Source organism: Cavia porcellus, unplaced genomic scaffold, assembly GCF_034190915.1.
Source record: "Cavia porcellus strain 051 isolate PalLab524CR breed Dunkin Hartley unplaced genomic scaffold, mCavPor4.1 scaffold_21, whole genome shotgun sequence".
Lineage (NCBI taxonomy): Eukaryota > Metazoa > Chordata > Mammalia > Rodentia > Caviidae > Cavia > Cavia porcellus.
Genome location: NW_026947504.1, coordinates 8,710,535 through 8,733,792, shown reverse-complemented (window position 1 = coordinate 8,733,792; position 23,258 = coordinate 8,710,535). Strand labels below are relative to the sequence as shown.

At 38.4% G+C, this 23,258-nt stretch overlaps 1 protein-coding gene across 1 annotated transcript; it reads left to right on the top strand.

Annotated features, from left to right (window-relative positions):
• Positions 1-2,946: 2,946 nt before the first annotated feature.
• Positions 2,947-9,277, top strand: LOC100726504 (mitochondrial ornithine transporter 2). Its single transcript, XM_063232251.1, has one exon. The coding sequence runs from the start codon at positions 3,275-3,277 to the stop codon at positions 4,436-4,438; it is 1,164 nt and encodes a 387-aa protein (XP_063088321.1). The 5' UTR covers positions 2,947-3,274; the 3' UTR covers positions 4,439-9,277.
• Positions 9,278-23,258: the final 13,981 nt, after the last annotated feature.

Here is a 23,258-nt window from a genome sequence, read left to right as displayed (position 1 = left end):
ATTCAGATGATCCTATTCTGTACCTGCAGATGAAATGTATTCTATTTTATGAGACAATGTCCTGAGTCAATACTATTCTCAAGTTCTTGGTTGTTATTCATGAAAAAAAATATCTCAGATGCACACAAAGTCTTAGAACAGATGCTCAGAAAAGGTACTCTATTGCAGGGTCTATCACAACAGCGCTTGCTGAAAAATTTTGAAATTTCCCTAGCATTGTTGCTTTCATTTCTTTCTCTGCTGGAGCTTGTGTCTTGACTTTCGTTTAATAGTTAATGTAGCATATTTGTTTGTAAAAATCCTAGTTTTTCCTTTGCTTAGGATGTGAATAATATCTTTGTAGTTTTTCCTTGCACAACAACTGAAAGGTGAAAGTCATATTTATCCTTTTTCCTTGACAGATGAACAACTAAATTCACAGCACAAGTTCAGTTATTGTTACTAGAGGCTGGCTGGCTGTGTGAATGAACTGTAGCCCAAATGGATCCAATGCAGAGAGAGCAGATAGGTTCTCAAATAACCCAAGCCGATAAGACACCAATAGAGCAATTAACCCATGTAAGGTTGATACACTGTGTCAGTTTGAGAAGTTTCAGTGACTCGGAGCCAGGGCCCTCACTTTGTAAACAGCCTCATCATGTAGAGGAGGGCAGGGAAATGGTTTGAGTGCTGCACTGGTTCTAGGGGTTGGTAGTCTTGAGATATAAGGGAGGAGAAGAGCCCTGGTCTCCCACCTTCTGCTCCTGCTGCCTTTGCTGTCTTCTGCCGCTCTGAACTGTTGCCCCTCAGTCATGCCACCCTACCTTGGAGCCAGCTGATTACAGACTGAAACCTTCACAAGGTATGACCTAAATAAACCTTTCCTTCCTTAATTTTGGGCATCTGGTATTTTGTCTGAGCAACAAGAGAAAAATAACCAAGAAAATCTATTAATTTACTTGGAAGTTAAAAGATGTAAAATACCGTTAAACATCACTGAGATTAATACTTTTATCATAACTGACTTCTAATTTTATGTTTTAGTCTGTTTCCATAATGAAGTGGTAATGCAGAATATCTGGCAGGTCACTGGGCTCACAATGTCTTGGACTTTTTATATTTGTTACAGGTATTTTAATGGGCTCCTTTTGTTTTAAAGCATACCCCTAATGGCACAAATCACTGGATAAATACATAATTGTTCATTTCATTTGGAATTTAACTTATTGTTAGACTTCTAGGAGGTCTAAAAGGACTTTAGCTTCAGGAAGCTTTAAAGGAAGATTTTTAATTTATACCAGAAGATTTTTATTTAATATATCATTTAAAGAAAAATATATTAAATAATTTCTGCTATTGTTCAGTATTCACTTTAGTGATATAGAACCTTGACTGTAGTCACTCCTGATTAACTACTTAAATGTTATGCATGTTTTAAATGCATGTTCAGCCAAAAATGAGATTACCTGTTTTTTTTTTTTTTTTTTTGGTACCAGGGGTCACATCAAGGCTTTTCACTTACCGAACAAGTGCTTAAGCCACTGAGCTAAATCCCCAGCCTGAGATTACCTGTTTTAATCTTTAAAAATGTAAGTGTACTTATTTTTCTTACAATACAAAAATTTCTAATTTGGCTGCTAGGAAAGTGTTAACTCCAAGTCTGATTCCCAAAATGATCAATAATATAGTTTCTCAAAAATACCTAAACAAATATAATACAAAAGCTGTTGATTATTATCTTGCATTTCTTTGTAGATTTGGTGTGTGTTTCAAAAAATAATGCTCCAGAGATAATTAATGGACATTTAACCATGGTCATTTAAACACCAAATGTCCATCTAGATATTGATAGGCCTCCCACCATAACATTAACATGTGCCTTTCCCTTCTTTTTTTTTTTTGTCTTTTTTAGACAGAGTCTCTCTATGCAGTTCAGGCTGGCCTTGAGCTCACTTTGTAGCCCAGGCTGGTCTCTTTTTTTTTTAAATCGGTACTGGGGACGAATTCACGACCACCTGCTTGCAAGGCAGGTGCTTATGCTGCTGAGCTAAATCCCCAGCCCTCAGGCTGGTCTCAAACTCGCAATGATCCTCCCGCCTCAACCTCCCGAATGCTGGGATTACAGGCATGAGCCACCACGCCCGGCGCCTTTCCCTTCTTGCCCTTCAGTGTTTTTAAAAAACAGAAAAAAAATTCCCTTGAATATGATAGGAAAAATTTAAATATCTTAAAACCGTCTAGCTTAAAATGGCAGATTATTCTTACATGTCTTTTGCTAAAATAAACAAGAGAGGTTTTTAAAGATGGTAATCCCAAAGACAAAGGTAATAGGAGATAACACTGAATGAAAGGTATCAACCCCTTTCCAGTCAGCCAAAGGACAATAGATGGAGAGACGATAAAAGGCATTCAGAAAGTTACATGTCAGATGTCTGCAAGGGGTTAGTTATACTGGAGAGATCAGTCCACTTGGCATAGAATCTGTGAGAGAAACTCCCGATTTTGCAGGGAGACTTCAGGAAAGGTGGAAAGGTGTAAGCTAGACACATGAGATTCATTAAAATGGGCTCAAGAGTTGTATGTTTAACATTGCTATCCTACCTATCCTATGAAACCAGGTGATTTCCCACCCTGCAGAGGATGCAAGGCTTATTTTTTGGATAAATTCACCTAGGAAAAGGCTAGCATGTGGAAGTCTATGTATTTACTGCAGGAATGCCACCCACCCCTCCTCCCGTGTTCGCACTATACCAGTACCTAGGCACACAACCTTTCACTCCACCCCATACGGGCATAGAGTTCAAAGATTCTCTTCGAAGAAACATGGTCCTAGAGAAAATTTCGAATTTCTCTCTCCCCCTCTCCGCACCCCCTGCTCCCCTTCTTCCCTCTCTCCTCTCTGGCCCTCCCTCCCTCCTGGCTCCCCTCCCTCCGCTCCCCCTTCAGCCTTCTTTCCTCCCTTTTCTGTCTCCCTCTCCTCCCTCTCCCTTCTTGCTCGCACTGTCTCCCCCTTCTCTCTTTTTCTTTTGTGTTGAGGATTTAACCCCGAACTTAATACAAACTAAGCAGAGCCCCACCATTGAGCTACACTCCTAATGCACCCCCATCTGGGTTGAATCCACACATTGAGTCTGGCTATAGTTGCAAAAATCCTTTTTTTTTTTTTGGTACTATTTTTACTGGTGCATGTTTGCAGTAGATGGTGATTACATTTATGGGGAAGTGGGTACATACACATAACACATTTTAATTCTTTTCACTTCCCCATCTCCTCCTGGCCCGCAAACTGCTTCCAATGACGACACTACAGTTCCTCAGAGGGCTCGCTTCTGCCCCCTGGCGGGGTGCACTGGCCGCTGCTGCTGGCTGCCCCGCTGCCCCTTCCGGCCCCGTGAGGCCCGCGAGCCCCTGGCCGGGGGTTACTCTCGAGCGCAGAGGGCGACGGTGGCCCAGCAGGGGTTCCGAGGCCTCCTCCGGGTGCAGTGGGGCCGCCAGGCGGGAGTGGGGGTGTGAGCCTCGGGTCCTGCCCGGCAGAGGGAGGGAGGCGGGCACCATGAAGTCCAGCCCCTCCATCCAAGCCGCCATCGACCTCATAGCCGGGGCTGCGGGGGGCACCGCGTGTGTCCTGACCGGGCAGCCCTTCGACACAATGAAGGTGAAGATGCAGACGTTCCCCAAGCTGTACGGGGGCCTCACCGACTGCTTCCTGAAGACCTACAGCCAAGTGGGCTTCCGCGGCTTCTACAAGGGAACCGGCCCCGCCCTGATGGCCTACGTTAGCCAGAGCTCTGTCTTATTCATGTGCTATGGCTTTTGCCAGCAGTTTGTCAGAAAAGTGGCTGGACTGGACGCGCAGACAGCGCTGAGTGATCTGCAGACTGCAGCTGCAGGGTCCCTGGCCTCCGGGTTTGCTGCCCTGGCCCTCTGCCCCACTGAGCTTGTCAAGTGCCGGCTGCAGGCCATGCATGAAATGGAGAGGACAGGGAAGATAGCAAAAGGCCATCACTCAATCTGGTGTGTCGTGAAGAATATCCTTCAGAAGGATGGCCCCTTAGGTTTCTACCATGGACTCTCAACCACTCTGATTCAGGAGATACCAGGCCATTTCTTCTTCTTTGGTGGCTATGAACTGAGCCGAACATTCTTTGCATCTGGGAGATCAAAGGATGAACTAGGCCCTGTTCCTTTGATGTTAAGTGGTGGAGTTGCTGGAATCTGCCTCTGGTTTGTCATATTCCCAGTGGATTGTATTAAATCTAGAATTCAGGTTCTTTCCATGCATGGAAAACAGGCAGGATTTATTGGAACTCTCTTAAGTATTGTGAGAAATGAAGGAATACTAGCCTTATATTCTGGACTGAAAGCTACCCTTATTAGAGCCATCCCCTCCAATGCTGCACTGTTTTTGGCCTATGAATACAGCAGGAAGATGATGATGAACAAGTTGGAAGCATACTGAAATGTCGGTGACCCTGAATGCAATACATGAGTTTCAGAACTAAGTTATTAGGGCTTATGGAGTACAAGACCAACATAAAATTATTTTTGAGTGTGTGGAAACTTTAGTGTTTTTTTTTTAATTCTAAACTTCAAACCATATGGAAGGATCCCTATTTTGAGTCACTTAATGCATCTTTACAATCATAATGAAATAGAAATGCTGTTGCTCTTGCACTTGGTGGGATATATAGGTTGAGCTTTGTGGCTCTATGTTCTTAATCTGAAAGATTAAATATAGTTATCTTAGGTCTTTTTCATAAGCCTGTATGTGAACATGCAGTTTCAATGGTTAGGTGTCGTGAATGAAATGCAGTTTGGCTCCCTATTTAGTCACAAATATCACCCCAAAATCCAGAACTGATAGTCTTTCATGAAGATGGGTATAAATGCCTATCCTTCAAGATGTAGGGTCTGTATTAAAACTTGTTTAACATGTGCACTACATAACATTATGCTACCTTTTTTTAAGTAGTGCTTGAGAACCAAAATATTCATGTAGCGTTTTGGGGGGAATGTAGCAATATAGTGGTGAGTGTTCCACATTCTTGAGTAAAGTTTCATGGTAAACACCTTGAATTTCTCACTCTGTATTTTTTAAATTGTGCCATTTATTTACAAAGTGGGATTATATTCTGCACTGTGATAATATTGTTAGGTGTGGTCTGGAGTATTAGAGGTTTGGGGAGCAGCATGGCCTTTACCTTTCCTTCTTTCTCACAGAGCCAGGTTTTAGATTGAGGAAGGAACTAGTTTCTGTTACTATGCTTTAATGAAGATTCGTGTGGATGAAAACAGTTCTTAGCTTCTGGTCTCTGGGTTTTTGCTTCAGTGGGATTTCAGAGTGCTCTGTAGCCTGTTTGAGGGTATTGATTCACTTTGGGTCACTCACTTTTCCCTGAGCTTCGGGCGTTTAGAAATTCTTCCAAGGAACAGGAAGTGCCAAAGCTAAAAAAAGTTTTGTCCCATTTGGTGACAGAGTGACAGTACTGTTAAATGATATCATCTCCTCGGGCAGAGAATTTAGTGCTTTAACTCCACCTTGAGTAATGTCAGGAGTAACCCTGAAGTTTATATTTGAGTCCATTACTGTTTGCTCTGCATTCAGTGTTAGAGCCTTCTAAATTTGGTACTGGAGGTCAGTGAATTTTAATGATGTGGAGTGTGACCATATAAAGCATTGAAACATAAGAAAAGCAATTTTATTAACTACATTGACAGAACCCTCCAAAACAACTGCCCCACACCGAAACAAAAGAAACTACCCAAATCAGAGTTCAACTGATCCTCACAACTTATATTTGAGCAGTTGTTCTTTGGTGCTAGGGTGTAAGAGGGTTATTATTTCTGCTACTAAAGGAAGCTTCATCATTTGTATTTGGATACAGAGTCTCTTAATCCAAGTGTCCTGAAGCACCTGTAAAACTAAAAGGAAGTGGGTTACTAGTCTTAATAGTCCACCCAAATGTATGTAGCGTTTCAGCAGAATGTAAATTCTGTATGAAGTTTCCAGTTTCTTCAAGCTTTTTGTTATCAGTGAAGTCTCTGTGGTAATTATAGCCATTGTGCCAGAAGTAAGAGGGCCACAGAAATGAGATGCTGGCAAATAAGAGACACGGGATATTTGGGAAGGGGTTGCTCAGTGTCATTCCTTTTTTTGTGTGTGGTCCCGGGGATCGAACTCATAACCTCACACTTGCTAGGCAGGCGTTTGTGCCACTGAGCTAAATCCCTGGCCCCTCAGTGTCATTCCTGATGTGACTAGTCTTTTATTTACTTGCCTTTACTTTACTCTTACATTATTTTTGTATTTGAATTATCTATTCCATACTTAAATAGGCAATAGCTACTGACTGGTGGTTTAGCTAAGCAGGCCTGAAACAAATAAGCATGCACATAGGCTTGACTTTCAGCAGGAACCAAACTGTTTCAGCCTGTACTCCTCTTGTGTAGCACTCAGGAGTTAGTCTAAGTTAGCTCTGTTGTCAGCAGATCTTGTTCCATATGTTGTGCATTAAAAGTTTAACAAAATTCCTTCAATAGAAATAGTATGAGGCAAGTGTGAGTAGGAGTGAGGAATGGAAATCCATTTTATTTGCTTACTTTATGGCTGCACATCTGGTTACACTTTGTGTCATGTCAGATCTATACTCCAAGCAACAATATAGTAACTTGAAATATGTTTAAAGACATGTGAATGTTTCATCATTAAATTATTTATCTTACATTAAAATATTTAGCTTGCACCATTTATAATGTACTATATTGAGTTCTAGGTATTCAGACACTAATAATACTTAGATTTGAGGTCCTCATGTTCTAGATGTGTGTTATGTAGTTAGGAGAGTGATATTCCAAAATAAATTTGAGAGGAAAAATCTTCCCCACAATAAATCTATGATAGAATCTCTGAATTTAAGGAAATATCTCTTTACCTTGTGTTCTTGTTTTTACACTGTGATTGATTCTTTCAATTAATGCCATGATATTTGTTTCTAGGATTGAAATTGGACAAATCACTTTTCCAGATACCTAGCCTTATTTTAAATTTTACTCCAATTCCACATTGCATAGTTTTTTTGTTTGTTTGTTTTGGGTTTTGAGTCTGAGTCTCACTAGTTCAGGTTGGCCTTGAACTCAACACAATCCTTGCCTCAACTTTCAAAGTGCTGTGCTTACAGGAATGTGCCACCACACCTGGCTCACACTGCATAATTTACTCCTTAATTTAAAAACTTTGCTGTTGTTTGCTATCCTTTTTGTCTATTGTCAGAGCTATCTGGTTTGCCTCTTGTAATACTATAGTGATATTGTATCCAGATGTTCACCCTGTGCTAGCTTTTACTAGATACCACATTTCAGTAGTTGAAGTATCTCAGAAGGCTCTTGTATGGCAGTGGAGTATGATTTCGAGGCTGAAATTGGAGGGAAAAAGTGTGTTATTTTGTTTTGGCTTTGCTATCTAAAGAGGAGTGCTAATTACTTCCAGGAAGATGTTGAGTACATAATGTAGTCACTAGAGTTTTCTGATGAAGGCCATAAAATGTCCTTCTGCCCAAGCCTGCATTTTTTAACTTGAGCAATTTCTGACTTTGAAATCTGTTTTCAAAGTCTTTAGTTTGCTAGTGTCTGTTCAATATCTCTGGATTCATATGGAATTGCCTAGGAATCTTCTTCAAGAATCTTTCTAGGAAGTCACTTATGTCGATGTTGGAACTATTGCCAGCCTTGTGATCTATCGTATGAGGTCTACTGTCCACAGTGTGCTTTGCTCTCCCATGACACCAAATTTAGGCTCCTTGTTTTGAAAGGTGAACTACTGTCTCCCATCTCTTGACCTCTTCAGGGTTCATCAGTGCTGATGCTCTCTGTTCAATGCACAAGTCTTGGTGGCTTTTTCAAAACCACTTCAGAACATTTGATATTACCAGTTTTAGTTTTCATGCTAAGATGGAAAATTTCGTAAAATTGGTAAGCAGTTTTGTAGAAAATCAGCATCTCTTGAAATCCTGTTCATTCTCTATGTGAAAATAATGTCCCCAGAAAAGTTATTAAATTTTGCTACTGGGAATCCAGAGACTTGTGTACATAGTAAGTATTACTACTATAATCTAGAGAAGTTTCACTGGCTCCTTCTCAATAACCTGGACTCTGAGCAGATATTAACAAAAGCATATCTCTTACTCACTGATTACTGAGAAGAAATGCACCTATCTGCCTATGGACAAATGGTGAATTCCTTTTGGCAGTGCTGGTAGTTCTTGGTTTAGTTCCTTGGTGACATTGCCACAAAATAGCATTCTTTATCTCATTGGCCCTGGAGATATAAGATCTTCTCAGACTCAGGTTCTCATTTAGTCACCAAGAAGCAGCTTGGCCAAGTTGGTCTTCTGAGCCTGGAGTTGGCTGCATGCCATCATTCTCCTCTGGTAAGGGCTTTATGGGATTTTAGTACACACTGTTCTTTACTCTGTGCTTTACTATTATGTTTTCCTTCCTTCTCTACTTTGACATCTTGAGTTAAAAGCTGATCTGGGTCAATAATTTCTTGTTCTGTATCCAAACATTGTTCCTTAGGTTCGATTCTCTTCAAGCTTCAGAACTATACAGGAAGATTCCTGGATTCTAGACTCTTTTAGTAAGACAAGGACTAAATGAGGCTGAATGTTTTTGGCGAAATACTTCTTTGATTATTATGTGTACTGTCTATCACATATACCTTATTAAAAAATCTTTCTGTATCTCAGATTTATAGAAGTAGATTATGATTGACTTTCATCATTAGTCCATATATGATCCACCTTATTTACTTATACAATAGCATCTTTTTTGTATCTGTGAGTGTATCATGATCTACCTAGTTAACTCTCTCTGTTTCTATTTTTTGTAAGAGAATGGATTTCAATGAGTTGCCCAGGCTGGCCCTGAACTCTTGTGTTCAAATGATCCTCTTGTCTTAGCCTCCCCAATAGCTGGATATATACCACCATGCCTATCTTATTAATGTAATTTTAATTTTTGCATTTTATTATTTTGTTGTTGTTATTTGTTTGTTTTGTGTTTTTTTGTTTTTAGTACTGGGGATAGAACTTACAACCTAGTGCTTGCCAGGCAGGTGCTTATGCTGCTGAGCTGAATCCCTGACAATTTTTGCATTTTAAAGAGATAAAAGTAAACAAAAATAAAAACAATAATATAGAGTTTCAAAACAAGATAATAAGAAATTAACAGTTGTTAATATATTGTGTATTGTCTTCAAAGTAGTCCCTTAGATTATAAGATGTAGATGTGAAAAAATAATCAACCCCAAAGAGAAAAAGATATATATATATATGTATATATATATATATATATAATAGCTAACATAATTGTACTATTGATCCTATTAATTCAGGGAAAGAAACTATGATTGCTTATGTCATTTGATCTGTCTTGCATGCCTATATCTTGTAATCTGAGCAACTATTTTGAAGATAACCATATGCAATATAGTGACTATTGTTAATTTCCTATCAACTTGCTTCAAAATCCTGGATTGTTTCTACTGTTTTATTTTTTTAATCTCTTTAAAATAAAATTAACCAATATAAGCACTGATTAATCCCTTCGATGAACTAATAGAAATTAGTAGTAGGAACAAGTCAGCACTGCCCAAGATCCAGCCATATTGGAACTTGGGGGGCTGAGCAAGAAAGCAACAAGCTCTCCCTCCTGGTGAGCGGTGGCATGAGTGAGCCAGGAGAGAACAAGTCAGCATTTCCCACGAGCCTACTGGTATGCAGGTTAAGAATCAAAAGTCCAGGGATGGTGTTGAGGACAGCCAGAGTTGATTGCAACTAAGGCACATAAAGCAACTAAATACTTGTATTGTTGGGTTAATTATGCTGACCTAGGGCCAGAGGACTGAGCATCTCTTGGGAGGATGATTGTATGTGATATAGCAAATATGAGGGATTTCCTTCTATCTTGTCTTTGAAGACAAACATTGTTTTTTTTTCTTCTTCTTCTTCTTTTTTTTGGTACTGGGGATCAAACTCTCGACCTTGCACTTGCCAGGCAGGCACTTATGCTGCTGAGGTAAATCCTCAAGCCCCCAAACAGTGTTTTCACTGTTTTGCTTTGTTCTGATCAATTGTTTTTGCTCTATTCAACATTCTATTTTGATAGGTTATATAATGTTCTGTTTTTGGTTTGATTTTGCTATACCTGATCGAATGGACAACTATTGTGAAGATAACAAGATATACTATGATACCTATTACTGTTATCCTGGTATCTGAAGTGCTGTAGCAGTTTCACTGTGCTGTCTTGATTGGCTTTGTTCTGTCTTGTTTTGTTGTATTTTACTACCTTAAAAAAGAAATTAGTAGTATAATTATATTCATGTAGTTTAAAAAATTTACAGAAATGGTAAAATGCCTATGTAACAGTTTTACTTTTGCACTCATTTTTCCCATGTAGTATTTTGTTAAAAAAAATCCAATAATCTTGTGGTGTTACTGTAGCTCATTTATTTCAATTGCTGCAAGATACTATCTTATGAATGAAATGCCATAGCTAATTCATTCAGTTGATGGGCATTTGGATTATTTTCTGATTTTTCCTGTGTATGCTGTTGCTATATTTACATCTATCTATCTATCTATCTATCTATCTATCTATCTATCATCTATATTCTAATATAACTGTGAAAAATCTTCTTGGAGATATGTATAACTAAGAATAGAAATTCTCGACCGTCAGTATTTATCTGGGAGTAAAATTAATCCAAATTTAATAGACAATAACTGTTGGGAGCTGTTGAAACTGGAAATTGAACTCATGAGCAGGGCTGCAGCATGGCCTGGGCATGTCTGACCCAAGAACAAGGAGATGTGTCAAAGGGAAAGATAAGGTCACAGCTGAGAATACCTGGCCCCAACTCCAATTAAGTAAATAAAGACTTTAGCTCTAGGCATTTTACTCCTGTAGTGAAATGCAACATGGAAATCTTTTCCTAAGATACTTCTAAATTAACACAAAATAGTTCTCCTAAATTAAATATAATCTGTTACTGAAAAAGTCCTTGAACCACCCCCAAGTTCTGTTTAGTTTTCTGCATTTTCCACTCTAATTCCTTCCTTGTTTGAAAACTAAATTAATACAGGCCACCCAGAGGCATCCCTTGTCTTAGCCCCCAGAGTCTCAAACTCTGCAGAGAGTTTTGATCCTCCTGGAGCCCTCAAATCATGCCACTTGTCTCATTTATTTAAGCTTTCACTGTACACTCATTTGGGAGTTTGGGGATCTAGGTCAAGTCCCCAATAACTGGTGCCTGGAACAGGGATTTGAAATCTTTAGAATAGGGATTTTAACATGAATGAATAAGTCTACCTAAAGTGGAAAGTGTGGGAATGGAGAAGGAAAACTTCACTAGGGACACTGGGAGAAGAGAGGGAAGAACAAAAGTGAGTCTTCCCACTGTGAACAAGCCATTTTACCCAGGAGTAAAATGGGGCAAAAGTTTTCAGCCAAGGGGAAAAGACACATACAGTTGTTCCAAGGCCTGCTTAAACACTCAGGGGTTTATGTGCCAAAGAAAGACCTAGCAAATATAATCCATGGTTTCCTCAGACAGGCACTATAGATAGTTGATAACTGGGAAAGAGTTGGAAAGAATCTTTAAAAAGGTACATAGTGCAGGAAAAATCATTTCCCTTAAGATGTTCTCAATTTGGAATCTGATTTGTTCAGTTTTGAATGTGTTACTGAGCTCATAGTCAATAGCTCTGGTTTGGACATGGAAGAGATGAAAGAGCTCCCAGTGGGAGCTGCCTGCAGCCAAGACAGAGTCCTTGGAGAAGTCACCTCCACAGGAGCCAAAATCTTTACAAAGAATATCCCATATGGCTCTCTCCAGAACTTTATGAGTTTTAAGGGGAGAAGTGGCTCTGAAAGGGGAGAACCTTGCTGTGAAAGGGGCAGGCACTCTGCTTGCTTCCCAGCTGGAATTCAAAGAGATGCTAATGACCATGAGTATTTTGTTCATATGCCTTTTGAAATACAACTACTAAAAAATCTCGGACAAAGTTTTAACAATGAAGTCCAAAGTCCATTATGGGACTCTTATAAAATGTTTCAGATACGTATCAATTGACACCTTATGATAGCAAACATCTGGCACAAATATGCCTGTCTCCTGCTCAATTCCTTCATTTTGAAGTCTTATTTCAGAGCATAGTCACATAAACAGAACAGGTCTTAATACATACCCAGTAATAAGTGAGGAAATGCTTTCTTGGACAGGAATATATGTGCTGCTTGAGTAACAGATTTAATGTCCTAATGAGCTATATTCACAACTGGTAAATTTAATAAAGCATGGAGAACTATTCCAGAGGATGGGGATCCTGTGCAATCCTGTTTACATATTCTTCAAGAACCTCAAGAGCCCTTTACTCAATTCATGGCTAAATTACAAGAAGCTGTTCACAGACCGGTTTCAAACACGAAGCTGTGAACATTTTAACTCTATAATTAGCATATGAAAATGCCAATCAGGACTGTAAACAGGCTTTATGTCCTGTAAAATCAACCAATGATTTAACATCAATATTCAATCTTGTCAAGACATTGGAACTGAATTATATGACAACTATGATGGCTCAAGTTATGGCTGGTGTTGCGAAAGCAAAAAGGAATAATTAAAATGTTTTAAAATGTGGAAAAATGGGGCATACTAAAAATTGCAGAGTTCTTGCTGGATCTAATAGGGAAGATGCTGCAGCTGCAGCAAGTCAAAGAAGCAAAGCCTCTGGCATGGAGAACTCAGGTCCCTGCACTTGGACTCTGTTTGAGATGCCAAAAAGGGAGGCATTGGGCCAAATACTATCATTCTAAATTCCATAAGGGCGTACACCTTTGTCAAAAAAATGATGTGAGGGCCTTTACTCAGGCTCTCCAAACAAAAGAGAAGGCACAGCCTGTGAGTCAAAATGTCAGTCAGTTTTACCCAGTGCAAACTTCCCAGCAGATTTAACAATAGCATCAAAGGTGGCTCCCTGGAGAGATGTTAACTCACTTAACAGGGAAACAATTCAAAGTTCAGGATTGATTAGATCTTCCTAAATCTTGCAGAGTCATTCTCATTGGAAGTGACCAGCCTACAGAAATTTGGGGTTCCCCACCTGAAGGAACAGTTGGTCTTGTCCTGGGAAAGGCTGATTTGAGTCTAAAAGGTGCCTAGTGTGATCAGTGATGATTGTAGAGATGAGATACAAGTTCTTGCATGTGCTGTGGATCTCTGGCTTTTTGAACAGGGAGATTATGTGGCACAGTTGATCTTGTTACCTATAGACAAGCCTTCCTTTTAAAAATATAGACAGCTTAACAGGGAGCAAGACCCTCAGAGCAAGAGTACAAAAAGATATTTAATTTACACAGGAAGTGACTAAAACGAGGCCTATGTGTGGAAAGTGCTTTGAAGGTCTGATAGATACTGGTGCAGATGTGTCTGTAATTGCAACAGAACAATCTCCTGCCATGTGGCTGAGACAAAGGGTTCCTACATCTCTTATCAGGCTGGGAACCCTCAGCATGTGTTACAAAGTGTCTTACCCCTACTTCATAAGGGGACAGACCAACAAAAGGGTTTCTTTTTATCGTCCATGGCACCTATTCCAGTTCACTTGTAGGGGAGAGATTTGCTAAAAGAATAGAAATTAATACTGGCTAGTGATTTTGATTTTAAAACTAAACAAGTACTTTACAGGGAGATACAGCTATTGATTTCCCTTATAGTTTATCTTCTAAGGCTCAAAAAGAGTTAGCTTTAATTGAAAAAAAGTTATTACAATGTCACATTTTTAGAATAAATACAAATCATCCTCTTATTCTTTACAACCTAAATATTCCTCATTCTCCTACATGTCTCATAGGGTAGTATTATGATAAACAACTTTACCTTATTGAGTGGCTTTATCTTTCTAACCAGTTAGTCAAAATTTTTCTGTTACACTTAGAACAAATTGCCAAAGTGGTCACCACAGAAAGAATAATGTCTAAACAACTCTTTGGTATTGAACCTGCTACAATTGTATTGCCTTTTTATTTAAATCAGTATTTGACCCTGCTACAACGAGCTCTATATTGGCAAGTATTCTTTGAAGATTTAATAGGACAAATTGATAATTACTTTCCCAGTGATCTTATCTTTCAATTTTTTCAAGCATTCATATATTATTCTAAAAATTACTAAATTTGAACTTATTACTGATGCAACAACTTATTTTACTTACAGCTCATCAAAAGGCAGGGCTGCAATTTGGAGTAAAGATTATCAACAGATAATAAACACTCCAGGACTTTGTGCACAAAGATCTGAGATTACTACTGTTTTATTTGTCATACAGCAATTTAATTACAACCTTGTTAATGTAATCAGTGACTCAGCATATGTAGTTTACCTTACTCAGCAGGTCAAGAGTGCCACTCTATGGTCACCTTAGATCTACCTCTCTTTAATTTGTTTCTCAGGCTACAAAAAGTGATCCATAATCAACCAACACCAATTTATATTGGTCATGTAAAGTCTCAATCTAATTTACCTGGATTTTTAACATATGGAAACCAAAAAGCTGATTCACTTGTTGCTTTTATTATACCATTTGCTACAGCTAGACAATTTCATTCATACCATCATCAAAATAGTAAGACTCTAATAAAAAATTTCAGTTATCCAGGTCTCAAGCAAGACAAATTGTTATGTCCTGTTCTACTTGTCAAAAAGTTTCTAGGCCTGAGCAACCAAAGGGCAATAAGCTCAGAGGCTTAAAACGTTGTGATATTTGGCAAATGAATGCTAAACATTTTTATATGGTAAGCTATATATATAATATATAATTATATATAATATATAATATATTAATATTATATTAGCTGGGAACCCTCAGCATGTGTTACAAAGTGCCTTACCCCTACTTCATGAGGGGACAGACCAACAAAAGGGTTTCTTTTTATCCTCCATGGCACCTATTCCAGTTCACTGGAAATAATATTAATATATAAGAAATAATATTAATATATATTATATATAATATAATATATTCATGTGTCTATTGACAAGTATTCTCATTTAATTCATGCAACTTGTCACACACACAGGAGAAAAAGTAGCCATGTTCAATAACATTGTCAGCATTCGCTTCTATGAGTGTTCCACACGCCATGAGAGCTGACAATGGGCCTTCATACAGAAGCAAACCATTACAATCCTTTTTTCAACTATAGCATATTAAACACATTACAGGAATTCCTTATAGCCCTCAAGGACAGGCAATTGTAGAAAGAGCACATTTATCTCTTAAAATTCAATTAAGTAGCCAAAAGGGAAAAGCACAGTTACCTCCACAAGCAGTTAGATTTTGCTATTTTTATATTAAATTTTAAAAATCCTGCTACAAACAGCAAATTGACCCCTGCAGAGCTCCATTGGTCAGCATCCAATGCCGATGTCCAAGGTTAAACTCAAGTGCTCTGGAAAGACATCAACACAGGAAAGTGGGAAGGACCAGTACAACTAATAATGTGGGGTCAAGGTTATGCTTGTGTCTTAAGAGGTGATAGATCCATGGGGTGGCTGTCATCCAGGAGTATATGACCCTGGCAGTGACATGGTCAGCTCTAGAGGCAGTCCCATATGATGGCCCCACCAATTTGAGCATCCAAGAGGATGAGCCTATCTGACTAGACATACCACTGGAGGCAATCCAATCAGCCAAAAAATCCACCTCAAGCTTCCCTGAGAGAACAAGAGAGAGGATGAATAATCCAGTAAACTGACATCCAGACAATGGTTTGTGAGACTGAAGACATAGTTACCAAAGGAGAAATTCCATCAACTCCTGAAAATTTTTGGATGACTTAATGACTCTGCTGGCAGTATCTTCTATTAAAAAAGAGCCACAATTTAAATTTCAAAAATAAAAAGGGAAGTTCACCCCATAGTAGGCAGTATATACAGAAATGCTCTGAGGGCATGGGATATTGGAGGTGAACAGGTGTCCCAGCCCTGAGAACACAGGGAAATAAGAATTGAGCTAGTTCAGCAAAGGGGAATGATACAAGTATATAAGTATAGCCCCTGGGGAACTTAGAGAGTTCTCACGGACCCCAACAAGCTGTGTGATTGTATGCCTATCTGAATCTGTATAGACCATTTACCCATATTTGTCCATTTGTCTACTTTGTAAACAGCTATTCTTTTTATTTTGAACTCAACAATTTTTCTCTTTTTTCTTTTGCATTTTTGGATCATTTAATCAGAGGCTTGTTAGGGTTATAGATTTACAAATCATGCTTCTACTTGGGTCCATGTAGCCCAAATGTCACTTTGGTTACCAGCCAGTCCAATGATGCAAAGACTGGGTATGTAAAAGTAATATATATTGTTGTTTTTAAAACAATGATTGTTTAAAAAAATTAATGGGTTATAGTTGAACTAAAAATTAATGGGTTAAATGTTATGATTGGGCTTATCATCATCATCAAAAATGTATTTTACTGAGATCAGTAAACAAAGTCCCTTAAGGTTGGGATTGTTGTATAGGACTTCAATTAATGAATAAGAAAGAACTGCCTGGTAACATTTTAAATCAGTTATTGTTTATTAATCAGAACCCCAATGTTCTCCATAACCTTATGGAAGACATCCCAGCTAAAGTTATAAAATATAATATTTTTCTTTTTCTTTGGTACTGGGGATTGAACTTATGACCTCACACTTGCCAGGCAGGTGTTTAAGCCACTGAGCTAAATCCCCAGCCCAAAATATATTATTGCAATATGTTCACATTGATTATCATAAAAAATAACACAATATGTTGTTTTTGTTATTTAAAGGTACTTGGATACAAAGGCTTTCATGTAGCTATGACAATTAACTGTTATTAACTTTATGATGTATTAAATGTATTCATGCCTTGGATGTATAGGTCTCCCAAATTTTACAACAGATATTATCTATGGTAACAGACTTTTATTTCATATTCAGACCTCTGCTGGTACCAAAAATTTAAGAGATTCACATTTCATTAAAGGCCAACAAGTTAGATAAAAGCTTCTTATGTGTCAGATAGGGATATTGACTAAAAGGGGTATTTTATGTCAAAATGGAAATTTGGATTATTACAAAAATATCATAGTTGTCATGATACAATAATATGTATGGTTTTGATTTCTGATTTTCTGTGTAAAATATGTAACTGTTAACACTTATAGGTATCCAAATGTTAAAATATCCTTGGATAGTAGAACATAAGTTTCATTTAATATTCTAAGGTGTTTCATATTTAACTAAGATAGTAATGTTATTTAGCTAATATAGTAATGTTAATGGCCTCTGACACATTGTGTTGTTCTCAGTCTTTTCTTTTGGATGCTCAACAACTGAGGTTTAGAGACCAAAAATTAGAGAGACAGATGGGCTAAGAGATTAGCCAATATTTTGGTCCTAGGACCTCAAAGTCAATGAAGACCCAGGACATAAAAGAACCTCTTCTTGTATCATCAGAGATACTCAATGAGTCCCTGGTCTTCTGATCATGAAGATTATGAGACCACAGAGGAAAGTGATCTTCAATATATGGTGTGCCTAAGGAGAGTCATCAGGAGAAAAAAATCTCCCAACCTTTCACGGAAAGCAACTTGGTCAAGCAATGGCCATGATTCATCCTGTTGTACTCTACTCAAAAAACAGGGCCCCATGATGAAAAACAGGGCAAGACCCCAAGATGACAAACGGGGCAAGATGTCTTTTTTAAAAGAAGCGCTTTTATTTTAGCTGGCCCAGTGACACAGTGCAGATGGAATTTGCAAAGCTGTGCAACTGAGTTAGAGTTTTGACTGATTTTTATAGCTCATTTATGATTAGCTCATTGATCATTAAGTACATAGTGATGAGAAACAGAAATAAGGTGGGCCTTTGTTCCCCTTTGCTTGAGGTCAGAGGCATTTCACAGTGGGTGGTTAGCCAATTCATAGCCCTTGGTCTGCCAATTCCAGGAACATTTGTCTCTCATGAAGGGAACAATGGTTGACACAGCATCATTTGTCTCTTACAAGGGGAACAAAAGTTGACATAGCACACAGGTCACTAAAGGGAGGGGATGATGCATTACAGAACAGCAGCACGACGCAGTCAGTTAATTTATAACTATGTGGTTGGTGCTTGGTTACTAGGGTAATGAGCTCAGTACAGAATGACAATATTACTAATAACTATCTTTTAAGTAACTATTTTTGTTAATTATCTTTTGATCAATTATTTTAATTTTTAGCATCTTAGCATAACAATCCTGACACTGACTGGAGAGCCAAGAGGTGCTATGCATGGTTCCAAGGCAATTCCTGAGGAGCACTAACTGATCTTGATAGATAGTAAGAAACTGATTGTATTTAATACAGGTCTCATTTTAAGTTGGTCTTGAACCTCCTGCAGAAAAGTGTAACTTCAAAAGGTATAATGCAATGCCATAGTAAAATGTTAGCTGTAAAAAAAATGCTTGGATCACTAACACCTTCTGATAATTGCTGGCTACACTGGTCACTGTGATAGCTCGGACCCCAGAATAAAATCCAAGGAAGCAAGAAATTAAATTTGGGGAGCAAAGGCTTTATTTAGGCCAGGCCTGGCGACGAGTCTCTGGGAGCCAATTTGGAGACTGCACCCCCGAGACTGGAGAAGCGGATTTTAAAAGCTGGAGAAGGGGTGGGGGAACAAAAGAAACCTGCAGAGCTGTTAAGCTGTTGATCCAAATCTGGAAACTGTAAAGCTGTCCACTTAGTTCTGATAGGCTTTATTTAGGCCAGGCCTGGCGCCTTTTACGTTACTCCCATCCTGCAGATAACCATTATCTTGGAATAGCACATCTGCAATAACATCCGGAGAGGAAGGTAGAAAGTTATTTTGGGACAGCTTGTTAACACTAATATGTGGGAAGGGGTGGAAAGTTACAAGAAGCTGAAACTTAGGTTTTTACAAGGATTTGGAACTTAACCCTTTTGGTGCATTAGGGTTAAGCCACAACATTTTTGTAAATTCTTTGAAGTTAAGCATTTCTTAAGAACAACGCAATTAGCACATTTTATGACAGACTACCACCAGGTAGGGAAAGGGGGAAGGCAGTGCGGCGCATTACAGAACAGAAAATATGTCGAGATTACATTCCTTGGGGAGAGAAAGTTCAGGTAAGGGTTGTGCTAACAAGCAAGTCTCCCTGCATACAAGCAAATTTAGATAAGAAGAAATTCTGTTTTCCTCAGCAGAGAATGGGGAAGCCTAGGAGTAATTAAAAACTGTTAGCTTATTTTAGCACCGCATCTGTTATTTGTAGAGGGCAACAATGGTTAACATATCAATTAGGTAAGGTTTTGTAATTCTTTACAGAGAAGAGCATTGATTAACATATCAATTAGGTCACCCAGGGGGAAAAGGAAAACACATATATGGTATGGCCCATGTTACAGGTAGTTTGCTATAATACAAATATAACGAAGCTATTTTTCTTAGAATACAACAGTAACTGATTATTGTTATAGACTGATGGACTGTACATGGTTTAAATTAAATTGTGGGAGTTCTCATACCACAGCTTCTCTAGCTTCAGATCACCACCTATCTTGTGCAACAACTAAAGGAAAAGGAGGAATATGTTGGGAGCTGTTGAAACTGGAACTCGAACACACATACAAGCCTGCAGCATGGTTGGGGCATGGCTGACCCGAGAACAAAGAGATGCCTCAAAGGGAAAGATAAAAATCACAGCTGAAGATACCTGGCCTGAACTCTAATTAACTAAAAACTAGCTGCAGGCATTTTACTCCTGTAGTGAAATGCAACATGGAAATCTTTTCCTAAGATACTTCTCCTAAATTAACACAAAATAGTTCTCCTAAATTAAACATAATCTGTTACTGGAAAAGTCCTTGAACCTCTCCCAAGGTCTGTTTAGTTTTCTGCATTTTCCACTCTAACCCCTTCCTTGTTTGAAAACTAAACAAATACAAGCCACCCAGAGACATTCCTTGTCTTAGCCCCCAGAGTCTCAAACTCTATAGTGGATTTTGATCCTTCTGGAGCCCTCAAATCAGGCCACTTGTCTCATTTATTTAAGCCTTCCCTGTACAGTCATTTGAGAGATTGGGGATCTAGGCCAGGTCCCCAATAAATATACAACTATTTTCCAAAGCATTTACACTGATATTACCTTAATCTGCTGGAAACTTATACTTTCTAACATTTGGCACTTTCAAGTTTTTTAGCTTTTTCCCCCCAAACAACTGTGTGCTTGATCTTGATTTTGACCTGTATTGTTCTGATTAAGCAAAAATTTTGGACATCTTTTCATATGTTTATTGGTTATATGCATTTTCAGTAAAACATCTATTCATGTCTTTTATCATTTTTCTATCATTATTTTTGTTTGTATTGCAGTGCTGGGGATTGAACCCAGGAACTCTTATATGCTAGGTAAGCAATCTGACACTAAGTTGTATCTTCAGGCCTATATATTCTTGGTAATAGTTCTTGCAAGTGTGTTATATTTTTCTGGCATATACCTTATATTTTCAGATGTTTAAGATATCGTTTGCTAAATCAGTATCTTTGACTTCAACATGGCTGCATTTGGCTATCTTTTATTTTGGCTGTCTTTTTAAAGGGGTCTATTTCTGACCAAGCATCAAGGCCTTCCTGAGAATCAGTGCCATGCATGGGCCACTGGAGGGAGAGCCAGACGCCAGCCTTTTTTTGTGAGTAAGCACCATATGTGGACTGCAGGGGAAGAGAACAAGAAACAAGATCTCCCTGTGAATTGGCATCATGTGTGGGCTGCTGGGAGGAGAGCCAGATGCCAGCCCCTTCCTATGTGCACGTTGGGAAACAAGAAGAGCCACCACCCAGCACACTGTAAGCAACCAGGTGATCTGGAGAAACACAATCTGTGATGACACTGTGGTAATATTGTGATGATATTGAGGTAAAATACAATTTAGTACTTGTAGTGTTTAGTGCTTCATTGACCTTGCAAGTCTAAAACTGGTAATGTGATCATTTATTCGGAGGATAAAATGCAATATAGCATCTATGGGGGATCTTTTTCTGAAGGTAGTAGCCATTGTTCATTCCCTATCATCTTGTTTTGAAGTCCTGTATCATTTTCAGTGTTTTGTTGGATTGGGTTTTATTCTGTTTGATTTTATTATCATCTGATGGCATGGGGAGCTATTTCAAAGATAACACAATATAGTATGGTAGCCATTTTGGATTTTTTTCTTACTTTGTTTTGAAGTTCTTTATTGAATTCATTATTTTGTTTTTATTGGTTCTATTCTGTTTTGTTTGATTTTTACTATGTCCGAAGATATCTGCAAGTATTTTGAAGACAATAAGGGGCACTATGGTAACCATTGTTGATTTCTTATTGTTTTGAAGTCCTGTGTCACTTACACTGGTTTGTTTTGATTGATTTTATTGTTTGATTTTGCTTGGTTTTATTTTCTTTAAAACAAAAGTAAAGGAATCTATTTCTACCTGAGGTCTAAAATATTTTGTTCTTTATAATAAGTGCTTTAAAATCTTCCTTTCTTTGTCTTGCCTTCCTTTCTTCTTCTTTTTCTTTCTTTTTTTGACATTTAAATCTCAGCTCTAAACCAGGTATGGTAGTGCATACTTATAATTTCAGGACTGCAGGAGACTGAGGCAGGAAGATTGCAGATTTGAGCCTACTCTGGGTAATTTAGCTACTTAGCAAGACTGTAAAAAAGGATTGGGAATAGAGCTCAGTGTGAAGGTAAATGATTCAATCCTCAGTAACAGCAACATAAAAACATTGAGACTCATTAGATTTTAATTTTTAAATCATGATGTGAACTAGTGATCACTTGAATCTTTTTCTGTAGAGATAACCATTTTTAATTGAATTTTTTCACTTTTCTTGATTGGGTTGTTATGGCCTGAATGTGTCCCACATAATATGTTGAAAATTTAAACTCTAATGTGATGGTTATTAAGAGGTAGGAGCTTTAAGGGATGCTTTTCATGATTTATAGGGATGGAGATCCTAAGAAGGATTAGTGTCCTTACAAAAGGAGGAAGAGACTCCAGAAATTCCTGTCTTTCTACTATGCAAGCATACAGTCAATAAGAAGGCCTAGACAAGGCCTTTAGTAGGACCTGAATCTACAGGTGCCTTAACCATGGACTTTCGGCCTTAGGAACTATAAGAAATAAAGTGTATTGTTAGGTTGATTTAAGAACCAAACAAGCCCTAGGCAGAAAGTTTTATTAGTACAAATGCCATCAGGAGTTTAAAATAGAGACTTAAAATGTACCTAAGAGGCAGGGCAGAAACTTTTAAGCCTGGAGTAGGGGGTGGAGCTTGGCCTTGGATGGGGGATGGAATGAAGGAGTGAATGAGAAAGTTAGCTGACCTTAAACCTAGGTGTGTGTGTGTGTGTGTGTGTGTGTGTGTGTGTATGCCCTCTTTAAGGTAGCCTTTCAGCCTTTTTTAAAAAATAGAGATATAGAAAAAAAAGACAAAAAAGAATAAAATAAGTTTAAAAATTGGGGTACTGTTAAAAAAAATTGAGGTATTGTTGAGGACAGAAAAGAGAATAATGGGCCATTATATTCCTTTGGCTATTTCCTGCTCTGTTGGGGCATAATTTGGGGTTTTGCATTTTTAATTCTGGTAAGGGATTTGTTAGTATCTAACCTTTTTTGAGTAGAGAGATGTTGTCCATCTGGTATTGGGTGAGGTTTTGGACTGTTGTTTAGCTGGAGCACATCATAGTGTGGAACAGCAATGGTCTCTCTGATCCTAGATTTTGATTAGCCACTGTGAGATTCCACTGAGGGTCTCCTGTAGGTCTTATTGTGGTAGAATGTGAGAGATGTGGTCAGTTGTCTCACCCCGGTGGCCACTTTTGTGAGTATCTCTAATTTTGTTACAAGGAGGACAATAGTGAGTGCCTTTTTTAGTGGATGTGGTCACCAGTGGAGAATGTCAGAGGGATTGGTTATTGGGGTGGCACACTCAAAATAAATAGGATAAGGTATATGTCTAATTAGTGAGAAGACATAGGATTTCTGGCCACAAAGGAAATAAAAGCCTGATTGGAAAAGGCATGTCATGAGAAACAGTGAGAAGAGATGTTGTAAAGTTTAGGCCCTTGGTATAGAGTTATTGGAGGGTGCAGTGGTTTTTTTTCCTACCTGGGATCAAACTCATGACCTTGCACTTGCC

What these genes read in the sequence shown, in the direction of transcription:
- LOC100726504 (XM_063232251.1), top strand. Translation starts at nt 3,275, where the DNA reads ATGACGACACTACAGTTCCTCAGAGGGCTCGCTTCTGCCCCCTGGCGG.